General features: G+C 43.5%; 2 protein-coding genes across 6 annotated transcripts in view; one reads left to right on the top strand and one right to left on the bottom strand.

The window, feature by feature from the left end:
• Nucleotides 1–8,221, bottom strand: part of STK32A (serine/threonine kinase 32A) — a 37,047-nt gene extending 28,826 nt beyond the window's left edge. The window contains exons 1-3 of one of the 4 annotated variants that reach the window (XM_080555255.1): nucleotides 6,517–8,221; nucleotides 3,549–6,192; nucleotides 493–598 (exon numbers count right to left, since the gene is read on the bottom strand). In XM_080555255.1, the coding sequence (XP_080411381.1) occupies nucleotides 493–544 (52 nt within the window). In that variant the 5' untranslated portion in view covers nucleotides 545–598; nucleotides 3,549–6,192; nucleotides 6,517–8,221. The other 3 variants (XM_080555256.1, XM_080555257.1, XM_080555258.1) reach the window with 3 other exon arrangements.
• A 4,462-nt stretch (nucleotides 8,222–12,683) lies between these two features.
• PPP2R2B (protein phosphatase 2 regulatory subunit Bbeta) overlaps nucleotides 12,684–22,437 on the top strand; it is a 102,754-nt gene continuing 93,000 nt past the window's right edge. The window contains exons 1-2 of one of the 2 annotated variants that reach the window (XM_080555251.1): nucleotides 12,684–12,839; nucleotides 12,983–13,060. In XM_080555251.1, coding sequence (XP_080411377.1) covers nucleotides 12,830–12,839; nucleotides 12,983–13,060 — 88 coding nt within the window. In that variant the 5' untranslated portion in view covers nucleotides 12,684–12,829. Of the gene's footprint in view, nucleotides 12,840–12,982; nucleotides 13,061–18,347; nucleotides 18,670–22,437 lie in introns of those variants that run through there. The other variant, XM_080555250.1, reaches the window with a different exon arrangement.

The raw sequence follows: 22,437 nt of genomic DNA on the forward strand, positions 1-22,437 counted from the left end.
AATGCACCCTCCCGTTCCATGCTACCAAGTCCAGTCTCTCCAAGTGGCTCTCCTGCCAAGCTCAAAGCAGGGATGGGACACGCATTGCTCAAGCTGTATTCCCACCACACTTTATACCAGTCCTCCTTGGGCTGTGATCCCCAGAACAAGCCTTCTCTGCCTCTGGAACCACAATTTCTTCCCTGCCCTTGAACTGCCTGGCAGTGTCCCAGGGACAGCTCAAAAGCCATACCTCTCCTGCAGAACTGCTCACCCAGTGCCCAGCTGCAGAAGGGAGGTGAAAGGACCACCCGACCTCTGGCCACACCTCTGCGGCAGGCCAAAGGCTCGGGGCTGCTGCAGACCATGGCACTCCGGTGCTTAACCGAGACGCCTGGATGTCTGCAGTCCCACCATAGCAGCTGGCAGTGGCTCTCAGTTGTGTTGCCCTTGGGATATTCTATTCACTGGTAAACTTTGCAGTCCCAGACACCAGCTGGGAAAAGCTCTTACCGTCTTCGTTTTCATCAAAGGGTGGTGACTTGCTGGAGGTGTTTGCGCCCATGGTGTGTTCTGCCCAGGCTCGTCTCTCTCCCACTCCTCTCTGTTACATTACCACCTGCAAAGCCAGCACACAGAGCATGGTGCTATCCTGAGGGTCACTCCCAGCAGATCTGTGCAATGCTCTGCTGGTGCATCCTGGAGAAGGCAGGAAGCAAAAGCCTGTCATCACTGAGGATTAGGAAGCTCTTTGCGGCCTCTAAATTTCTTGCTGGATGTTGAATGCGGTAGAGACAAAACTGACCATCAGAAAAAAAGCACATCATAATGGAGTTGACAAGAAAAAACCAGGAACATCATAACTTTGTCACCTAGACCAGAACTGCTGCCCACTGAGTGAAGTGAAGTACGGGCCAAATGATCTGGCTCATGTTTGCTGTATCATCCAACATACTGTATTTTGTACCTTCAATGATGTTATGACTGATTTAGAGATGATAAAGCGCAACTAATTGTAACAAGGTCAATATCCAAAATAAATGAGCATAGCAACTTGGCTAGATAAAATCAGAAAGGCATTTTTGACTACTAAGGTCACATGAAAGTGTAAAGCTGTATAAGAAAAAAATCAAAATGTCAAACTTTTGATTTGAACAACACAGGTTTTAGTTTTCCAGTTCTCTGCCAAACAGAGTTCTATGGTTCTGCACAGTTAAGTGTCACTCAAGACTACTTTAACAATCTTATGTGGGTACAGTATCAGCCTTTATTTGTAAAGCATTTACATGCGAGGCACCCTTATAAACTTGTCTTTATACTGACATCTCCGTCAAGTACACAGCATTTATTTCTTGTTTTAAGTATGAAGCCCATAAAAGAATGAAAGCATAGCAATGCAGCACAACCTGGACTTTGTCCAGCCTGGAGGGTTTTCCAGGACGTTCACATTGTCACTGAACATTTAAGGATGCAATGCAGGCTTATTCATTTTTCTCAGACCTATGCTCTGAAAACACAGCTACTGAGCAATTTTACTTTTTTTACATTAAAGTAACAAAATTAAACCATTGAAACACAAAGGGAGGGATCATAAAAAAAAAAAAAAGGTGTAGAAAAGAGAATTACTGGGACAGTCCTGGGAACAAGGACTGCCATGGGGTTCCTTGGGTTCTCTGGACCAGCACTCAGATCCTTCCCAGCCAACTTTGGCTTCACCTGCATTGCTCAGTCAGGAGTTCAGCTCTAGCTTTGTGCCCTAGGTCAGCACAATGACCTTAAAACAAGTGCCAAAGCTTGTCTGAAGTTTAAAGCTACCCCTGCATTTGTGTCTATTCCTGAACTAGGCTGCACTGATGTAAAACTCATCCCCAGTATCACAGTCCTGGGAATCAAACTGTGGATCAGACTGTAGCACCTGCAAAAAGTGACAAATGGCTGAGTGTGCAGTGGGATCTGCCCTCCCTGAGTTAGCTGGAGCCAAGAGGTCTCCCAGCCCTCCCAAAATCTCCCCAGAACTCCCAAGAGGCAACCAGAACAAACCAGAGGCAGCTCACAGGGCACACTCTGTGAGGCATTTTACAAAGCCAATTACAGCACACCCGTGCTGCCCCTGTGATTCACACAGAACTCACTGTTCCAGCAAAGAGCTTCCCAGGGAAGCTTGCATTTCTCAAAAGCCACCCCCCCCCCTCCCCCCCCCCCCGCCCCAAGGGAAAACAAACAAACAAACAAACAAACAAAACAATGCAAACTATTAAAAAATGTAAATTCTTGAATTCTCATCTTGGAAGACTTAAACAAGATCAAACAATAAAACAAATGCAGCAAGTGTTCATTATACACGGCAATGCCTCTGAACGGAACAGACTGAGCCAACAACCTGGAACAAAACTACATGAGCACTTCTTTACAAGCTCCAAAACTTACTCTTCAGAATGAAAATACACCTTCAGAGGTAACAGCCATAAATCAGGTCTGCATACTGATGTTCTACATCCCAGTGATCTTATTGGTGGCAGCCAAGGTCAGTTGCTCAGGAAAGTTTTCTTGTATAGGAGTCTGTAGCTTAATTTATTTTTGAAAATACTTCGATATAAAAGCTTTCAGGGAGGAGGAGTGCAAGGTCCTTGCAGTTAAGCTAGTCTGGATAATAATTACTAGGATTTATATCTTTATAAGAGGTACCCAGGGTACAGTAATGATAAATCTTATCCTATTTCACACTGAAACTTCACAAAATGATTAAAATGATTATTTTCAGTAGGACTAAGACTACTAACGCCTCCACCTTAACTTTACTCTTGGTCGGATCACTCGCTCCAGCCAGCAGCGGTCCCCGAGTCTCCCCAGTCAGTCTGATGACTGCAACGGAGATTTTACAGGCAGGGGAACGCAGCTGTCTGGGTGTGCCCGTGCACCTGCCTCCAGAGCTGGGGCAGCACATCCTCACGCTTCCGAGCAGGTTTTATCCTCAACAGATAAATGTAAAGCCAAAGCAAAGCAGAAGAAATGTAAGCACTGGAGTGTCATCTCCAGGCTTCTGCTCTCCCTCTGCAAGCAGAATGTGCTGCCTAACAGGGAAAAGAGCTCAGCAGGATTAAGAAAGGATTTAGGTGTTTTTACAAAAGGTGAGCAGCCAGTTACAGGGTTCAGGAATAATTTCTCTCATCACCTCGTCATCGCTTAAGCAAGGGGGTGCTGCCACTGTTCTGCTGAGCAGATGAAACTGGTCGGTAAGACAACAATAATTGTTACATTACTTTAGTTCCAGCATGTCTGTCCCAGAGAAACTGAAGATTATTCTGAACTCTTCTGGAGCTACAGGGGAGTTCAGAGAAGGAGAGCAGGTGTTACTCGGTGTCGCCTTTGTGTCTCACCCTGTTGCGGCCCTTCCTCTGGCCACGCGACTTCCCCAGCGCAGAAAATGACTGAGTTACTGCCCGTGACGAGGCAAATATTCCAAGCCGCAGCCAACTGCCCGCGGACGCCCCCCGCAGAGCTCAGGGATGAAGCGTGGAGGACGCGGAGCCGCCAGGAGCCCCGGGGACGCACGGAAAGAAGGCGCTTACCTGGGGGGGAGGGCGCGGCCGCCCGGACCGCGGCGGGGCGGGAACGAGCGGGCAGCGAGCGGCTGCGGTGCCGGGAGCCGCCTCTGGCCGGGGCGCGGGGCGCGGGGCGCGGGGCGCGGGGCGCGGGGCTCGGCGGGCCGGGGTCCGCTCCGCGGGCACGGCGGGTCCCCAGGGCCCTCCGGATCAGGGCTGCTCAGCCGCGCTGCTGTGACATCTCCTGCCCCCAGGGGAAGGACGGTGCTCGGTGCTCATCCCGCCGCAGCGGAAACCCTTCTGCCGATTCGAGATGTTTGCGAACCGTCTCCTTTGTTGCCGTCTGGTCTGGGTTTTACTTCTTTTTAACTCGTATGGTGCCACAGATTTTTATTGCTCTTAATAAGGGAAGAGCCAGGATCTGAAAGCCCCTCCCACGTGCGCTATGTCTCAAAGCAGGGGATTGCCCTCTTCAAGAAGGGGTCTGTCCTACAAGGTGCTGAGCTCAGCCCGGCTCTTAATTCCCTAGCTTTAAGCCCTGCCCTTCTCCCTTATTTTCTCGGTGTGAAGTTGAACAGGACGCTGTCAGAGACAGTCTGAGTTACTTTGCTGTCTGCAAGGCCGAGTCCCAGCGGGCACCCCTCTCTCCTCACCCAAATCCATTCCTGTTTGAACGGCTGCTGTAAAAGGGCAGAGACCACATTTCTCATCCTGTTGCCCATATTCTTTGGACACTGGCTTTTCTCTCATTCACAAGTGCTTGGCATAGCCTCAGAATCCTGAGGCTCCTAGGGAGAGCAGTTCTTCCTCCAGGACAGCTAGAAATGTCAAAATAATCCAATTTTAACAGTATTCATTTATTATTTGGAGAAGAACCAATGAGCAGAAACACAGCTTGGGTTTCCCTAAAATGATCTGAATTTTAGTCAAATGCACAAAATGCAATCTTCTGAAAAATAAACATGAGGGCTGTGGTAAAAGAAAGAGGCTAGATTCACTGCAGAGCTGGACTCGGGACACTCATCATTACCTGGCCCAGAGGTGGGAACATTGATCAAAAATTTGAAAAATGTTACCTTAAGTCGTTAGAAGTCTTTTGTAAACATTTCTTAAGATTTTATTTTGAACAAAATTCAGCAGCCAGGACAAAACAACAGAGTGGAAACAGAACTGTGAAGGTTACAAAAGTATTAATTCAGAGTTGTTCTCTGCAGAGCAGGTTGTCAGAAGAGCTTCAGTATCTCTGTACATAGACAGAAATAAAATACAAGAGCAGAATTCCAGAGAAGGCCAAAAACCCAGCAAATTAGAGGCCCAGAAGGCAGCTCTCCCAAAACCATTTCTGAGGAACAGACACCCTCTGCCCCACCGAGCCAGCAGGCCACACGCTCCAGTACCACTGCAGCTCCTAAGCTGCTGCTGGGGAGGGGGGGAGAAATGCACTGCTCAGCTCAGTCCCCATGGAAAGGTGACGTGGGATTAATTTTCTGTGGTAAACAGAGAGCCTAATCAATTGAGCAATGAATCAATGGAACTATGCTCAATCTCAAAAAAAAAAAAAAAAAAAAAAAAGAGGGCACACATTAAAAAAATGCAAAAAATTTCCCCCATTTTTTTAAGAAAGAAATGGAGCTTTCTTATTTTGTCAACTCAAAAATATGAGTCAAGTCCTAAGCAGAGACTTTTTTTTTTTTTTTTTCAGTGGGAATATATAAAGGGACTTTCTTGCAAAAGCAGACATCCATTTGCTGAACTAATTCACCTACCTATGTAACATGCTATCAACCTACTGCACAAAAAAAAGGGGTATCGAGTACAGACAGGTTAGAGAATAATGAAGTGCTGTTCTCTTGCAGTCAGATAATAGGAAAGAGAATGAAAGACTTGCATTCTTCTTTCACTTCCAATGACACCCATTTGTCCAACTTCAAAATTTAAGGAAAATGCTGGAAATAGGCTTGCTCTGATATATGAGATATATATGCTCTTATATATATGAGATCCAGAAATGTCACTGCTGAATCTAGAGAACTACTTGCCTGAAAGGCAAATGAAGCTACCACCTAGCCTCTGTGTACCTACCAGCTACATCTCCAAAATACACTTCAAAGCTGATGTCAGAATCATTTGTGTAGGTTTTCTGCAGGTTTCTTATAACTGACTCACAATAACAAAACCAACACTTCTCAGCAAGTAGACCCAAGAGTATAAGACTGAGAGGAGGTCAGGACTCAGGCATGCAGCAGCAGCAGAAACCTTGCCCCACTGCAGGCTCCCACTGTGCAAGGACATCTCAGGGAACCAGGCGAAGGTGTGCTCCTGGTCGCACACCAGAGCTGGGAAGCAGAAATGAATTTTCTGGAGGCTTCAGCGTGGAGAGCAGACGGCAGTGGGACATGCCTGTGTGAGCCACGCCAAGCAGAAACTCAGGAAGGGATGCAGGTGGCGAGAGGTAGAACAGCCACTGCCAGCTTCCCTCCTGCCTGGTGTCAAAGGAGTAACACTGCTCTCGATGGTAGAGCTCTGGTGCCTTCTAACGGAGAAAAGGCAAAGCTGGTCTCGCTTCTTTGAAAGTCTGCGACAAATCAAGTGCGCTCGGTGATGTCAGTGGCACACCAAAATCCTTCCCCTCTCACCTGCTGCCTTGCATACGTGACAGACCCCAAAAGCTCTGCAAAGACCAAGAGAGTAAAACACTCAATTATCTCCACTGAACTAACACATATATTTTTTTAACCCTTAATTGTAACTGTTCAGCCAACTACTTTTTTTTTTTTTTTTCCAAGTAATAATCTCATTTCTAGCAGCGGCTTACAAGTTCAGCCTCATTTACAGTATGTATATCCTGCACCCATAAGCCCTAAAATAATTGAAATTATACTCAGCATCCTTATTTCAGCTGTAGCCCTCTGGTGGTGTTTAGCATTGAGTTTTGTCCTCTATACATCAGATTTTGGTATCCGTTGCTGGCATCTTATGGTTAAAGCGGGCTCACCTTCACGAGCGCCCAAATTCTAGTGAATTGGAGGCCTTTAGGATGCTTTGCAGTTCTGATGGGTGGCCGCTTGTTCACAGGCAGAGACACGGGCTCGCACAGCCAGCCGAGCCTCAAGCTGGCGGGTTGAGCATCGCAACCTGCCCCACCGGGTTTCCCCGAGCCGCCGCCCGGCGGAGGACTCCCGCAGCCGCCCCGTGCCCGCCAGGGGTCCCCGCAGAGCCGCGGGAGGCGCGGGGCGCTGCGAGTCAGCGCGGGGAGGGGCGCGGCGGCTCCTCTCAAGGGTCTGTAGAAGCCGTCAGAGGCAGGATTTGCTGAGGAAAAGCAGAAGAGCTAAAGAAAAGCAAAATCCTTAGTCTCCTGAGAGGAGACGCCTTCTCCAAGCGCACAGTTTCGAGTATGACCGCACAAAAACATCGCTGTCTTCAGCACATCCTGTGAAACCATGCCAACATCACGCATTTTCTTCAGTAAAAGGCTTCTAAAAGCTTTTTAGCTTTTAGAAAAAGCTCTAGGCAAGGATGGATAAACTAAACAATGAAAAAAAAAGCCCTGTTAGGGGTTGGAGAGTTTCTTAGTATATATTTGACAGATACAATTACTAACTTCATCCTCAAATGTCAAAATGGTCCACCTCTACGAACTCCTTGGGGATGTATGGTGCTGCTGGGAGTGAGAGCAATGAACATTGCACAGAAGATCGAGGCAGCTGGGGGGTCACAGATGCAGCTCTGTGCTTCATGTCACTGTGGCACTGTAAATAGTACCTCATGAGAGGAGAATCCAGGGAAGGTCTGTTATTCAAGCACAAGAGTCAAGCAACAAATCTGAAAGGGACAGATCATCACAGAGAGACAGCTGCTGATTTGCAAAGTTCCATTTTCCACTCCAGTATCTCCAAGAGGGGAATCAGAATGACTGGAGGTTTCTTTGCCTTTCTAGTCTCGATTTGTGACAGAATTGTTAGAAATAATGATGAAGGGCATCACATTTTCCATTTGTGTTTCCAACTACCTTTATCCTGAAAAATGAGCAAAAGAGAAACTGCAGTGTTAATGTAGTAACATGTTTGTTGTTTTTTTTTTTTCCTGAAAAAAAGAAAAGATCTGCAATGCTCCCTCTTCCAGCAGCCATCAGAGAAAGAAATGTCATTATGGCAAAGATAGTACCAATATTTTTTTTCACTTGTGAACTTTTGTCATTCAGGAATCCCTACCAACTCCACTTTTGCAGATTGCTTTTTTTATTTCCAGCCTACACATCAGGGGAGGTTTTGGGGATAGGGTAAACCAGCAAGTTAAAATACATCATTTGATAAAGTCCCCAGGCTTTTACAGACATGCTGGGTAACACATGTCCCAGATGAGCAGTGACATCCCAGGGGACCCATCATGGAAGTGGAGCACACTGCCAGGGGAGCTCTGAGCAGAAGCTGGAGGACTGAACAGCTGGCTCTGCAGCTCCCTGCATCCCAAAGGCTCCAAACCTTTAATTCTGCTGCAGATCAGAGATGACTCTCATGACAACACTTCCCTAGGGAGCCAGGGAGAACTCAAAACCAAGCACACCATTCGAAACATGATTTCACTTTTCCTAGAGAACAGAATGCAAAGAATTACTACAGAACTTTTATTGACCCTGAGCCAGAATTGCTTCCCCTTGCCAAACCCCTGACTTGTTCTAGCTCTCCTCCCTCTCCCTTAATGGAAATGTAAATATACAAAATCATATCTATCAGATGGTGGCTCACTCAGACTACAAGCTAATGTCCTTAGGGGAAAAATCGGATCATGGAAACATAAGTTTTAAGTATGTGTCCACAGAAATGAACACTTCATGAATAACTATGTGGGAAAAAATAAATAGTGTTTTTGTAACAGTTTTGCTCCAAGGAGCTAAAAAGTTAACAATTACTCTGATAAATACTGAGCTCAGTTTTACAGCAGTGAAAACAGATGCACATCAAAGTCAGTTCTGTTTTATGGTTACATCATGTACCCTTAGGTGGGCTGGAAAGTAAAATTATTGCTACTTCTCCTCTTAACTTCTACATATCCCCCTCAGACACATGGGGGAACATTCTCTTTCTGTGTACATCACCCAGTCCCATCAGCACCAATAGACTGTCAATTCAAATAGATGCTCTCCCACTGTTACACAACATTCATGACTCATTTAGTTACAAAACTGAATGCAATGCAGTTAGCAGCGGACATCAGAAGACCAGTCAATATTCATGTGCAGCTTTTCCCCAAGCACATTTGATTTTGAGGAGTTCTTCAGCTCCTTAGAATAAAAAGAACATTCAATTTGCATGCAGTAAAGTGAGAGAATAAGCTTGCAGGAGTTTTTTTTTTTTTTTTTTATACATCAGAATCACAAGACATGTACTTTGTTAGTGAAATCCTCTCCCGGCAAGAATTGGTGTTCTAAAAGAAACAAGTCCAAGAATTACAGAAGATGGGTAGCATACAAACTCTACATGGTTCACAGGGAATTGGTTGAAGAGAATTCAGCAATAAAGCACAAAAAATACAATAGCATTCCTTAAATCAATGTGTCCTCCACATCAAATGCAAACTCAATTACTAAAGGCTGTATTTCCAGCCTAGTTTCTACATATTGTAGTATTTGTGCTGCAGGAGCCAGGAGGTACCAAGGGCTAAGAAACCCTGTCTGCTTGCTCTCAGCACTACCAGCACAAAGCAGGAATAAATGATCCCTGGTGTAAATCTGAAAACTACAGGACTGAGGACAGGAACAAGTCCTGGCAAAAGCTGCTGGGCAAAAAACAAACAAACAAACAAACAAACAAACAAAACAAAACAAAAACACAATGATGCCTATGAAAGGGAAGATTCTAGGCAGAACTCTGCAAACTGCATAGCATGTTGATGTGAGCATTGTTGCTCTTATTGAACCTTCCATCTGATCTCTAACAAGCATTACAGAGCTGCCAGAAAACTTCAATCTTTCCATTGCCTGCATTCAGATATTTCATCCTCACCATCTCCCTCTCCCCTCAGCTTTCCCTTGAATTTATTTCCTTCAGTACAAACTCCCCCTCTGTGATTCAACGTCAGACATAAACTTACAGTGAGCTGCTGTCAGAATGTCTGACCACGACCATGACCTCCAAAGCAGTACTCCTGGGGCCATGAGTGCTCAGATAGCTGCAGACATTTCAGGCACAGAGTCTGGTGTGAGAGCGAGAGGATTGTCATGCCCTCTCCAGCGTGTGCTATCCAAGCATGACCAGGTTTCAGGGATACTTTTTGATGATATATTTTTTTTTTTTCCCCAAGACTCTGCTGTGGATTAAGGGAAGTTGTTCCTGGAAGTGTTTAATAAGGCTTTGCTGGTACATCTTTAACCAGCTGTATTTTTTGTATTATTTCTGGGCTCCCAGCAAAGCTCCCAGCAAATTTACATCCAACAATATAGGGATTACTTGAATGCTGAGAAGATGTTGATCAGTTATTCAGGCATGTTTTAATATATCTGCCTGAATTCAATTGTTAGAGAAAAGAGAAGGCTATGCCATTGGAGTGAGAGATTACAAATGGAGATCTTTTCTCAGTGTCTTGGACACATGTGAAGCAGTTACATTTCAGCTGTAAAAACAGTGTGCATCATCACATGCTCATGACTTTATATAATGAAATAAATGGCTTTTCTTTTGTAGGTGTTTAGCATTTTGAAGAGTTCAGATATCCAGCTTCCCATCCCTATTGCAGAAAACCCTTTATGAACATCTCCAGCAGCAGCTGAGCATGAGAAATGCTTTGAAAACATGGAGAAAATGTCATCAAACACAGTGATTGTGGCTTCTTCAAAACAACCACATAAAATGAGACAGATGTGTTTATATACACAGAAATCTTTGCAAAATGTTAGTAAGTGAATATAAATAAAAAATGTTAGACATCTATCATACAAGCGAAACTGGCATTAATAAAGCTGCAATATAAAACATTAACAGGTTAGAAAATGAAAAAATAAGGATCAGAGGCTCATATCAATCTGGTAGTTATTTGGAAGAAGTAATGGTGATGCGGCAGATTTAACTTGGAGCTTGGCAATTCCTACTGCAAATACTTATGTCCACTCTCACACAAAACTCCGTAACTTAAACTAAAGCAAGTAGGAACACAGCGAGTCATTAACTTCTTCACTGAACAAAAACACAGTCTTTTGAAGATATGCTATCAAATGATAACTATCAAAGTAATATGAGGGTCTAACCCTTACAGTGTTCCTCCAGTGTCTAAACAATAAATAGTAAAAATCTTATAAACAATGAGGAAATAATGACCACATAAACCTTATCACCATAATTAGAAAAAGAGGTATTTGTTTACTGATTTGCTTAGGTTAGAGAATCAGTGATCTTATTATTGTCATGACCATATAAAGAAAATCACACATAAAAATATTCTTGTCTGAGATGGGCTTAATTGCCGTGTTTGCTTTCCAGTTTTTATAACTCACACTTCAAATCTCCAGTGGAAAAAAATTGCTATAACAGCTGTTGATTTGTATGAACTGACTTGCATAAATTTTCTCCCTCCTATCCTTCAGGGAGAAGTCTGAGTAAACATGAGCCAGGGAAACATACTCCCTTAGAAAAAGTCATCTTCCTGGCAATCTGAAAAACTCCGTCAGTTGTGAAAGGAATCCATTTCAGCATTATAATTTTTTCCCTAATGGGTGAATCTAGTCATGGTGAAACCAAACAGGCCACCTGAAAGGACTCCAGTGCTGTATTCTCCCTCTCTGTCAAGACTGTACCTTTGATATCTGACTGTCAAAGCATTGCTGGGTCTAGGAAAGGTCCTCTATTTGTCCTGGCCTGGCCCGCGTTTGCTGAGCACCGCACACAGCTCAGCTGTGGCTACCTGGCTTCCCTTTCTGCATGGACAACTGTCGCTGACAACCTACTCAAGATCAGCAACTCCCTTCACATACACTAGCACTCAGCTGTGCACAACACCTTCCGGTTAAAACCACAGCTAAATGAAAGACAAATGTTGGTAATAAATAAATAAATAAATAAAAAGAAAAGAAAGAAAAACAACCAACCCACAAGTTTTAAATTTTTTTTTCCTTCATGTTTCGATAAGTGTGTAAACATCTGGAAGACCTCCTATCTTCTGATTTAAAAAACAGCATTTCTTCTGGGAAATGACTCTACTGGCAAACTCCAAAATTTCTCTGTTGAGAATTAAGAAATTCATGAAACATAAAAAAAAAATAAATCCTAAACTTTACATTGGATGTTACCCAGCAAGAGAGTTACACTAGTGCATTAGTAATGCAGAGGAATCCCAAATCTTTTCTCATTTCTATTACGGTACTTTTTCCTACTGGCAATATATCATTATTTTCCAGGCAGTGAGAAACTTCCCTGTCTGAAAGTACTAGGAATTGATCCTAACTGTAAATTTCCTACCATGTAAACAGTGACAAGTGAAATAGATAAGATCTCAAATGTTTTTACCAAACTGTTCTTTCACAGAGAGAAGCTTCAAGTGACTGAGCTTTCAGACCCTTATGCTCAGCATGTCAGCATTATATACTACTTGTTACTGACTAGCTTCTTTCATTGTGCTTCTTTCTTCTTGTTTGGCAAGTGCTTTGAGATAAAATGTGTGTTTGGATAAAAGGAAGCAAGTTGTCTTTTGAGGCTGTGGATTTTTTGTGTTATAGTGAAAGCTGCATTACATAAAGGCAAATTTTGCTGAGCTGTCAAGAAAATGAGGAGCAGTAGATAAAATCCGAATTTCTCTCGGAGTGTCTTAACAAAGTATTACAACAGTAGCAAAAACGTGAGAGAGCTACAGCTTACTAGTGTGCGTTCTAATAGATATGTCTGTAGTATTATTCTAAAGCAACTACAGTGCCCTTTTGATTCCAGGCAAATTTTGATAATATTCTGATGTGCTGTAAGGCGGCTTCTGATGGGATTTGTTACCAAGCAGTTTACAACTAGATTGTCCATAAATTGAAAAAAAAAAATAAAGTTGTAGTAGCAGTAGTTATCTTTTTGTCTGTTTCACTCTCTCTTTAACAGTGATGGAAATGATTGGGGCCATTAGCATTCTGATGAAGAGAGGCTGTGACAAAGGCTATGACTACAGGGCCTCCTGACTCTTCTGTGATGCTGCCAGTGATGTAGAGGGGACTGACTCCAATTGCACCATTTTTGAAACAGCCCTAACATGGTATGGAGAAAACAGACAGATGGGCAATTCATAATGCGGGCATAATGTTCTCAGTTTTGCAGAGTTAGCTTTGCATTTTATATGGAAGAATGATACCAGGTGAGAAAATATTTCTCTTCATGTGGGGATTGCAGATATTTATATGCCAATTTATATGTGTGTGTGTGTGTTTGCTTAAAAAAGGGCAAGCTACATACAAAAGTGATCACATCTTATCTTCTTTCTGCATGTTTCCTTGGCAGGATTTGAAAACTTCATGCAGGATGTACTGTGGTGCTTTAGTCAAGTAAAAGGAACTATTGATATTGGGGTGACAGAAGGTGGGTTTATTTTTCCTTTTTTGTTGCCGTGATCAGAAAAACCTTGTTTGTCATGTATTTCTTGCCTCAACCGATGTGCAAGGTGTTTGTATGCATGCTGTTGGGTGAAACTGCTGGCAAAGAGATAAGTTACAGTTTTTTTCTCTTCTGCTTTCATTATATATTTGTGCATCTAAAGAGATGGGTAACTAATATTAGCTATTGCTACAAAATATTTGTTTGAAGGTATTTTGGTTTAATAGTATCAATAGTCTTTAAAATAACTTTCCCTTGGCTTTGAGCTTTTATTTACATGAATGTTTCAGGGAATTATGAGACAGCCTCTCCCACCATAACATCCTTTATAGGAATCAGTTGGGTTCTGTTTCTGGGTGACATAAGTATTAACTTGCTGCTCATTCTTGTATTGGGAGTTAAAATAAACTGTACTGTGCACACTTACACAGATATCTATGTAGGAGGAGTTAGCACAGGTGGCTGGGGGATTTAGGAGTCCAAGACATCCCCCTTCATGCCCAGAAACTTTCAGGATGATTCGTGCTCCTAAATCACTTAGGCATTTCTCTTTCCACAAGCATACCCATTCTGTGTTTAGCCAACATGTAGATTGCAAAAAACACGGACAATTGATAAGAAATAAACCCATTCAATTTTCCTGCCCTTAAAGTTGAATGTTTTCATGCTGTCCTGTTCCTCCTATAGGATGACTCTTCTGTGTTCAGCTTCGTACTGGGTATTTTCCTACATGTTCTTATTTTCATTTCACACTTTCATCTTCCATTCTTTTACAGCATCAATCGTTAATCCATTAATTTATTTCTCCCCCCATTTCACATTTTGTTCCCTATATGTATTTTAACCCTCATAGATAACTGAATTCTCTGTCACATGCCTCTTCTCCTAACCCTCCCAGTACAGGCAATGGTTTTGTGCTGTAGAGTGACCAGATAAACAATGGTGAAATTCTGTCTTCCAATGTGCAGAGCAGTTATAAACTGAAGGCTATAAGCTGAAGGAATCCAGAGACATGATGGCAAGGAAAGGCTCCTGCAATTTTTTCTCAGGGTATCCTGGAGTCACAGGACAGAAGAGGCTGATAGATAATACTTTAAAGGCTATATTCAGTGAAACCCATAAGGAAAAGGTGGTCAAATCGGTCTTTCAGATCTCATCAACATGCACAAATGGCCTCACCGTGACTGAGCAGAAAGTTCTGGAGAATATTTCTATGTATGGGTTTGAGCTTTTGGCTGTTATGCCATTTTTGTGTTTGTATGACAATATGGGCATGTATGTGTACAGATGTACATACACATAAAAAGTATCATAAATGTATGTTGATATCACAGATGCCTCCCCTTTACCAGAAGTTTATCTTTAGCTTGTTAGCTTTGTGCTAGTGTTTATGGCACATTTCTGACCTTCAGGACTCTGGTTAACATCCAAGCATCCTGAATTTACAATTTAATTAATTATTGGAATGCCTGCAGCTGTGTATAGTAAGTTGAAAGGAGATGCTACTATTATGTTTATGGTGTTCTGCATCTTTAAATTTAGAAAAGCCTGCCTACTTCAGCTGGACGCAGTGTCATTCTGGCTTTAAAGTGTTGCAGAGAATAATTCTGTATGCTTGCTCTTTTCCATGCACACATAAACCTACACAAACAGAGATACCCACAAACTTTATCGTTTTGTTCTTTTCTTGTTTATTGCTTTCCTTGTCTTTGAATATGGTATCATAATGTGTAGTGCTTGTCCTGATGAAACCAGTGATTTAATGGATTCTTTAACTTTCTAACACAACTGTCTGGATGAATGAGATCTTTTATGCATAGATGGGAGGCCTGGGACATCTTTCAGCTGCTCAAACAAACACAGTGCTTTCAATGTTAAATGTGAAGTAAATGATGTTGCTGATTCTCTTTGGTGTGCCACGCTGCTTTGACTATATTTCATTACTACTAACAGGAAACCAGTTTTAGAGATCTTGCCTTATTTTGATGTAATGATAATTAGCAATCAGGTGTAGACACCAGATTTGTGCAAATTTAAGAGGTCAAATTTCCTCTAGTTCGCTTGAGCCTCAAGATATGCAGTGTAGAACTACCACTGTTGTGAGAATACAGCCATACAGTTGCTGCAGGCTTTATGACTGGCATGCAGGCATTCAGCACTTCAATCTTTGTCATATTAAGTTATTCAGGTGTAAAACATATATACAGCAAAGTTATCAAGTGGAGAAATATCACGTAAACAGTAATGGCTAGGTTAAAATGATCCTAAGGCAGTCAGATGTTTTACCTGGTGTCTGGAATATTTTACAATCGGAATGTCATCAGGTCCTAGCAAGCTGCTGTGACCAACAGCCGTTTCCAGTGCACCTGAGATTTTTATTACATCTGCTTCCAATTGTCTGTGTTTGCCATATCATCCAACGGTATAACCAATAGCTCCAAATGAAAGATTTAAGTGTTGCATGACTGTCTGCAGGCTCACCAAGCTGACTCAGAGCCTGGCTTGTGTTCTTACATTGTGGTTTCATTTTTGTGTTGCTTGCTAATTGAGCTTGAATAAATATCCTGATTTTTGCATGTGAAATGAAACTCAGTTTGTTAATGGAACGTAAAAACTGACTATAAATATTTAAATAGATCAAAGCCACAATAGTGATTGCCCTTCTTCTGTACATGATTTTAATGAAGTGGAATTAATCTGTTTCTTAGGGAATGTTCATGTCTACTTTCAAGTGGAAAAAATATTTTTTTCCTGTCGTCCAATGCAAGCTATTTACATCGGCATAGAAGGTGGAAGAGAGGCATAACATTTACAGACTTCAGTCCTATGTGTAGGTCTCAGATATGGCTTCTATTTCAAGCTGACTCTGAGTTTCTGAGTAAGCCTTAAGCAAGTCAATGCACAGCTCTGTGTGGACAGAACTTATTCCAGAGCCTCTGGAATAACTTCTGACTGTGATGTATCTACATGCATAACTAGACGGTAGAGACAGAAACTACAGGGATTATATATATGTGTGTGTGTGTGTGTATATATATATATATATATATACACACACATACAGTTAAAAAGACAGACATAAAGAGAGGAGAGATACAGGGTTTGAGGAAGAAATGTAGTCCTCCTCCTGAAGCTGTGAGAGTGACCAAAGAAGCAGAGCTAGGACAAATATCGTTCTGGACTCTTAAACACAGAGGCAAAGAGAGCCCCTTTCTGGTCAGCTGAGGGTTTTGGACTGGCAGTCATTTTTATTCTCCCTTCCTGAAATAGGAGGCAGGTCAATACCACACAGTTTATTTAACTAAGTTCCAGGGGTGGAATAAACTTCTATCCCTTTGCTACCACAGTGAGTTACACGAACTCAGTACTGTGACTGTGAGGATATTGGTTGTAGTAGGGTGTTGACTGGTGTGGAAACCCACACCAGAAAATCAGCAGGTTGGTCTGTGCATAGTGAATGACCGTGTCTGTGGTATGGCAGTGTGGCTCGGAAGATTCCATCCTCAGGTAACCACGGTGTGTGCTGACTACTTCTCATGATATGCACCTGCAGAGCATAAGCAGCATGCTAAGGATGGGAAAGTTGTAACTTGAAGAGTAATACATGCTCTTTTTTCTTTGTAGAAGGTGAATGGTTTCTCCAGAACTGTTCTCAGCTGATGTAGCTTTGGGGTAGCCTAGCCTTCTCCACAGATATCCTGGCTCCAGAATCTTAGTCAACTAACTGCTTAGAAATTCATAGTCTTTTCCAGGTTTTGTTGTATGTGAAAATGGTAACTGAAATGCTTTGATCATTAGAGGTATGTAATTGCAGTTTTCGCATCTGTGATATGGTTTAATCACGTGTACCGCACCTAACTTTGCTATGTAATTTCAACTTGAGATAATGTTTATCACTTTCTTGGGTAAACCTGAATGTGGTTTCTGGGTGCAGTTAAACAGCAGTGTTTGCTTCAGATATAGTGGTTTATGTTTCCAGAATGGTTTATTAAATAATCTCATTGTGTGAGTCATATACAAACATATAAAGGTAGCTGCCATGAAGAGTGCTTTATAAAATCCTGTCTCTTTTACCTTCATACCTGTTTGCTGGGATGGACTTGTGATTCTCAATAGTAGTTAATCTGCAGCCTTCACTTCTGTGTGATGCAACTGCAGTGAGCTCTCCTCCCTAAGCAGGAGGGCTTTGCATGGCTTGCAGCCCAGACCTGCAGTTTTCCTTACAAGTCTGGAGAGGGTATTTTGAATAAAGAGAAAGAGATTAAAGTGAAATGAAAAGCGTCTCTCTTCACTGGCACAGGTGCTTTGCATCTCTCCAGTAAAAACACAGTTGTGCTGTCATCTGATAATGACAGCAAGATTAGACTGCAGCAGGATGATGAAACCAAACAACAAACTGACTCAGTGCTCCACGAGGCAACGGTGTTGAGTGCTTTGGTCCTAAAACAAAATACTTATTCATAGAGTAATTAAACATCAGAAAAACAAGGGGCTTGAGCATCAGCAACTTATCATGTTACGTCCTTGCAGCCTGCCCTCCTGATATTGTGATATTTTCCACTACGTGCACCTGAGCAGGCTGCTACAGAGCAGGTGCCGAGTTTGGAGTGCGTTCAGCTGTGAGATATTTCTGCCTTAAAAACCGTGTTGCAGTTGCAGAAAACGTGAGAAAGATTGATTTAAAACTCTTTCACTTAAATAGTGCAAGTCTGACGGGGTACTGGGGAGTGTGGGTTAAGAGCACTGCTACAGGAAAGTCCAGAATATAGTAAAAAGTATCTTTATTGTATGACTCAACCGGCATTCTGTGGCTTCTAAGTGCGGTGTTGGGCTTTTGCGTTTCTTTTCTTTTTCTTTCTCATCTTCTGGTTACTCCCCGCTCTCAAAATACTTTATGAATGCGGGAGGGCTGAGCGAGAGATGCCGTGAAGCCGCCAGGCTCGGGCTGCTCTGACCCGCCGGGGCAACGCGTCCCTCGGTAAGCAGCGTTGCCGTGGAAATCCCTCGGCGCGGGAGTCGTCAGGCTGGGCTTCGCTCCTGCACGGGGCGAGCCGCGGCGCCGAGGAGCGCAGACGGCCCCGGGCTTCCCGGCCGCCCGCCGCGGTGCGCCCGGAGCCTCGGCGGCGATGCGCCCGAGAGCGGGCCCCGAGCGGCGGCCGGCGGGGCGCTGCGGAACGGCGCCGGGCAGCCGCGCGGGGCCGAGCGGGGGCAGCCGCCCGGGCGGGCTGAGTCAGCAGCGCGGCCCCGCTCCGCGCCGCGCCGCTCCGCCTCGGGGCCGGGGCCGGGGCCGCGGCGGCTCCGCCGGGCCGGCAGCGCGGGGGCCTCTCCCCGCCGGGCAGCCCCCGCGGCGAGCCCGAGCCCGAGCCCCTGCCCCTGCCATGTAGGCCGTCTGGAAACCGGAACAATCCTCATGGCTTGAGGCGGGCTTGCCGCAAGTTTTCCTTGATTTCTAGTGATTTTCTTTTTTTAGCCTTACATGGTTTTATTACCTTTTCTTAATTACCGTTTTCGGAAGATGAAATGCTTTTCTCGTTACCTGTCGTACATCTTCAGGCCTGCCACCTCCATCCTGTCCTGCAGCTGCCACACGGAAGGTACCGGCTGCCCGGGGCGGCGCGGGGGGGGCGCGGCGGCAGAAATCGGCTTGTGGCCGCCGACAGCGGGAGCGGCTGTTAGCGGTGCTGCTGACCGCAGCAGAAGGCTCAAACGGCGGCAAAAAGCTTAAAAGGCGTTTGAAGGCTTAGCAGAAAATGATTTTGTTTCTGGGAATGCTTGTTTTACTATCAAGTCTGCGCTAATTTTGCAAACTAGCAAGCAGCAGGTCTGGCTTAAGGGAAGACTTTCTAGCTATTGTTTTACAAGTTTATGTAGTTTGTAATCGGGGCTCTTAATTCATCTGTATATTTCCAAGAAAATTAAAAAATCATTTCTTGCGGTTCCTGCGTTTGGTTGTCCGTGCTATTTCACTGATTCAGTAAAGCCTGTTTTCAGGTCTCAGCAAAACAGCTGTGCAGCTCTTTGGGATAAATGAGGTGCTATTGACAGCGCTTGAACTTGGTGTTTGGTGGGCAGGAATGCAAAGTATCGGGTCTACATCTCACTGAGATTTCAGTGGCGCTTCTCGCATAGAGTCCTTTTTCATGCTAATGTATAATCTGGTGTGATATGACTGCATGCACATGTGCTGCATGTGAACGATCGGGCAATTTTGTGAACCATCTACATTCGTTCCCAAAAGAGCTGCAGGATCAATGCTACTTTCCTAGACCCAGTCACAGCACTTTCTGTCACTTGCCCTAGCCGTAGTTAGTTTGGGGAGATAAACCCAGTCACTGACAAGGTACGTCTCACTTTACGTGGTGCTACCCACACCCAAGGTACTAAGAAGAAATTAGGAGCCAAATTGTGTTTTAAGTTACACATGGATATGGGCCAGTATTGCCAGTGTTGCTCTGGGGGTGTCATGTGCTGTCTTCTGCTCACAGATGAGTCTCATGATGCTGTCTTTGCTGAGGGTGCCAGAAAGTGGATTTAATCATAAACTGTTCTCCAATTGGTTCTATGGGATCTTTAACCCCTCAGATGAGGGATTCAGTGCCAACTTGAGTCTTTAAACTCTTTTTTCTCCAAAATTAGTCAAGAGTATTCTTAATATTAAGTATTGAATTCCTTGTTGTGAAAGGCTTGGATAATAGAGAAAAGGGGCAGGGTTTGTGGGTATTTGCATTTTGGTCCTAAGAAGAGTTCCTAATGTTGCTTTTTGTAAATAACTGTTGTCAAGTGAAACTATTTTTATGGGTGGCTTGAAATGCATTCCGTGTTTCATACACTGGGGTATTTCAGAAGTCTTTAATTTTGATGGTTGAATTAGGTATTTCTCTATGGTGTTTCGTAAAACACTCCATCTGAAAAATGTTTCAGCTTTAATGCAGTGTATGTAGGATAGATACCTCTGTCAAGAGCCCTTTTCCTTCCTGAGCGGTGCATAATGTGCCATCCTGTGTGATCACAATGACTACTTGACACCATGTTATTATCAGTTATTTACTTAAAAGATTCCTGTGAAACAAATTGGTGTATAAATGAGGCTGTTGATCCACACCTACATGGTGGAGTGTGTCTCGGAGGGGGGGGAGATCTTCAGGAAGAGTCTGCTCTGCATCTTCTTTTCAGTTAAATCATGATGGAAGTTCTCTGTCAAGAGGGAGGGCTCTGGGGAGGTGCTGGACAGCTGTGGCAAATAAGAAATTGCATGCATAGTCTAGCTTAAAGCATGTGAATTAGCAGCTTGAAAGCAGCCCTGGAACAGTTCTCTCTATACTTAAATAGGTCAATGGCTTGAGTTTGTGTCTGAGAGAGTTTTGTGAGGACAAAGATGAACACAAGGGGAGAGAGGAGATATCTGATGAGGATTTTACTGTTAACTTGATATACAATACACATATGTTGTGCATCTGAATATGATTCAGGTGTGCTGTGCCTTTGCAGGATCTCCACTTGAACCACCTGTTTTCTGGGAAAGATGATGCGAATTCTGACATTCAGATTGATTTAAAAAAACAGCAGAAATAATTTTACTCTTATCCTTTCTGTGTCTTAGCTACATCAATGAACAGAAAATTTTCTGCTCCCCCCCCCCCCCCCCCCCCAAAAAAAGTTGTAAACCTGATAAAAGCAAAAGAAGGAACAAACAATGGTTAAAAGTGATATAGTGAACAAACAGAAATCCTGGTATAAAAACTACAGCTGTTTGATTTTTTTAGTAAGGAAAAACAACCTTCCCTTCACTCAACTGAACGCTCACAGTACATTTTTGAGATGATTGGCTTCAATCTCTGCCCAATGCGTGGATCTATCTAAAAAGAGGCATGGTGGGGAATACCTTGCCTAGGCTCCTGATTGCTTGACTGAGAACGTTATCAGGTTGAAGATATGGAGTGGAAGGATCAAGCAGGCAGGACTGGGCATTAGATGATGACACTCCAGGATAAATTATTATATCTATCTAGGTTATGTTTCGGTTCAAGCAGACAGCGTGGACTTGCTTTGTTTAACTTCCTCTGAAATCTGTTGGGGTAACTTTATCTCCTTAGAACAATTCAGACTAACTCTGGAGTTCTTTCTTTGAAAAAAAGTCTCTGAAAATTTCTTTTGTTTTCATTTTGACTTTGTCCAAAGGCACTGCTCCTTAAAATATTCTAAACAAGTAATTTTTTGATTGCTCTACTGGAATAGGTTATTCAATGGATCTCGCTGTTTTAGGGGAGTACTAAACAGAAAAAAAAAAAAAAGAACTCAAGAAAGAATACGACACTGGCATGCTATCTATTCTTATCCATTGCAAACAATACATTAAAAAAAAAAAAGAGAAACTTGTATAGAGCTATTTCTCATACCAATTATCAGATGCATATCATTAACTAAGGGTGAAACCGAGGTCTGGAGAGTTTAAATGACTATGTTACAGGCTAAATCACTAGCAGAACTGAGAAGACAACCCAGGGAAGAGCGTTTCTCCTGCTTCAGTCCTCCAAGTGGCTAAAAAGGCCAAACACAGAATGGTTGGGGTTGGAAGGGACCTCTGAAGATCATCTAGTCCAGCCCCCTGCTGAGCAGGATCACCTAGAGCACCTTGCGCAGGATGGCATCCAGGTGGGTGGACAAGAACACTCAGTATATAAGGCCTAGCAGAGCAGGATCTAGTGCTTGTACATACACATTGGATTGATGAAGTTGCATTTTGGTATCTCTGGCTTGCTCTAATGGAGCGCTAACATTCACAAATGGACAGGACTATTTATGGGGGGAAGCTGTGATGCCTCAGTGACTGGATTCATACACTGCACAGGCCAGCACAGAGCCCAGGACTCCCTTGGCAAGTCTTTCAGCCAGGCTTTGCTCCAAAAACAGACAGAATGAACAGGATGTCTGAGCCTGTCAAACAGAAAAGGCTGCTTCTGTCATTCAGCCTGGCAGTGGTATGCCTCAGTGTGTCACCCTGGGTACTTACCCCTTCCTGACAAAGGTCTTCCTCTGAACACCTTTCTAATGCCTGCTCTGTCTGGACTGAGGTCTGTCGGTTAGACCTGGCTTCTTGGCAGGGGGCATGCTGTATTCCTGTAGAGCAGAACCAGCTTTCTCCTGTTCCAGGTTCTTGCAGGACCCATGATGTCTCTAATGGGTTTGTGGAGTAAATAGTGTGGAATCCAGTGCATGCCAAGCCTTCATTTTGTCCCATTAAACCTAAAGACATACCTGTAGCTTGACTGAATATTAAGAGTTTGACAGAATTTGAGTCAACCTCTTGGACCCTTCATGTTCTGAACTGCGTTTCAGTGAGGAATATTGCTGTAGAAAAGCAT

Source organism: Anser brachyrhynchus (genome assembly GCF_964034855.1).
Source record: "Anser brachyrhynchus genome assembly, chromosome: 14".
In the NCBI taxonomy this organism is placed as follows: domain Eukaryota; kingdom Metazoa; phylum Chordata; class Aves; order Anseriformes; family Anatidae; genus Anser; species Anser brachyrhynchus.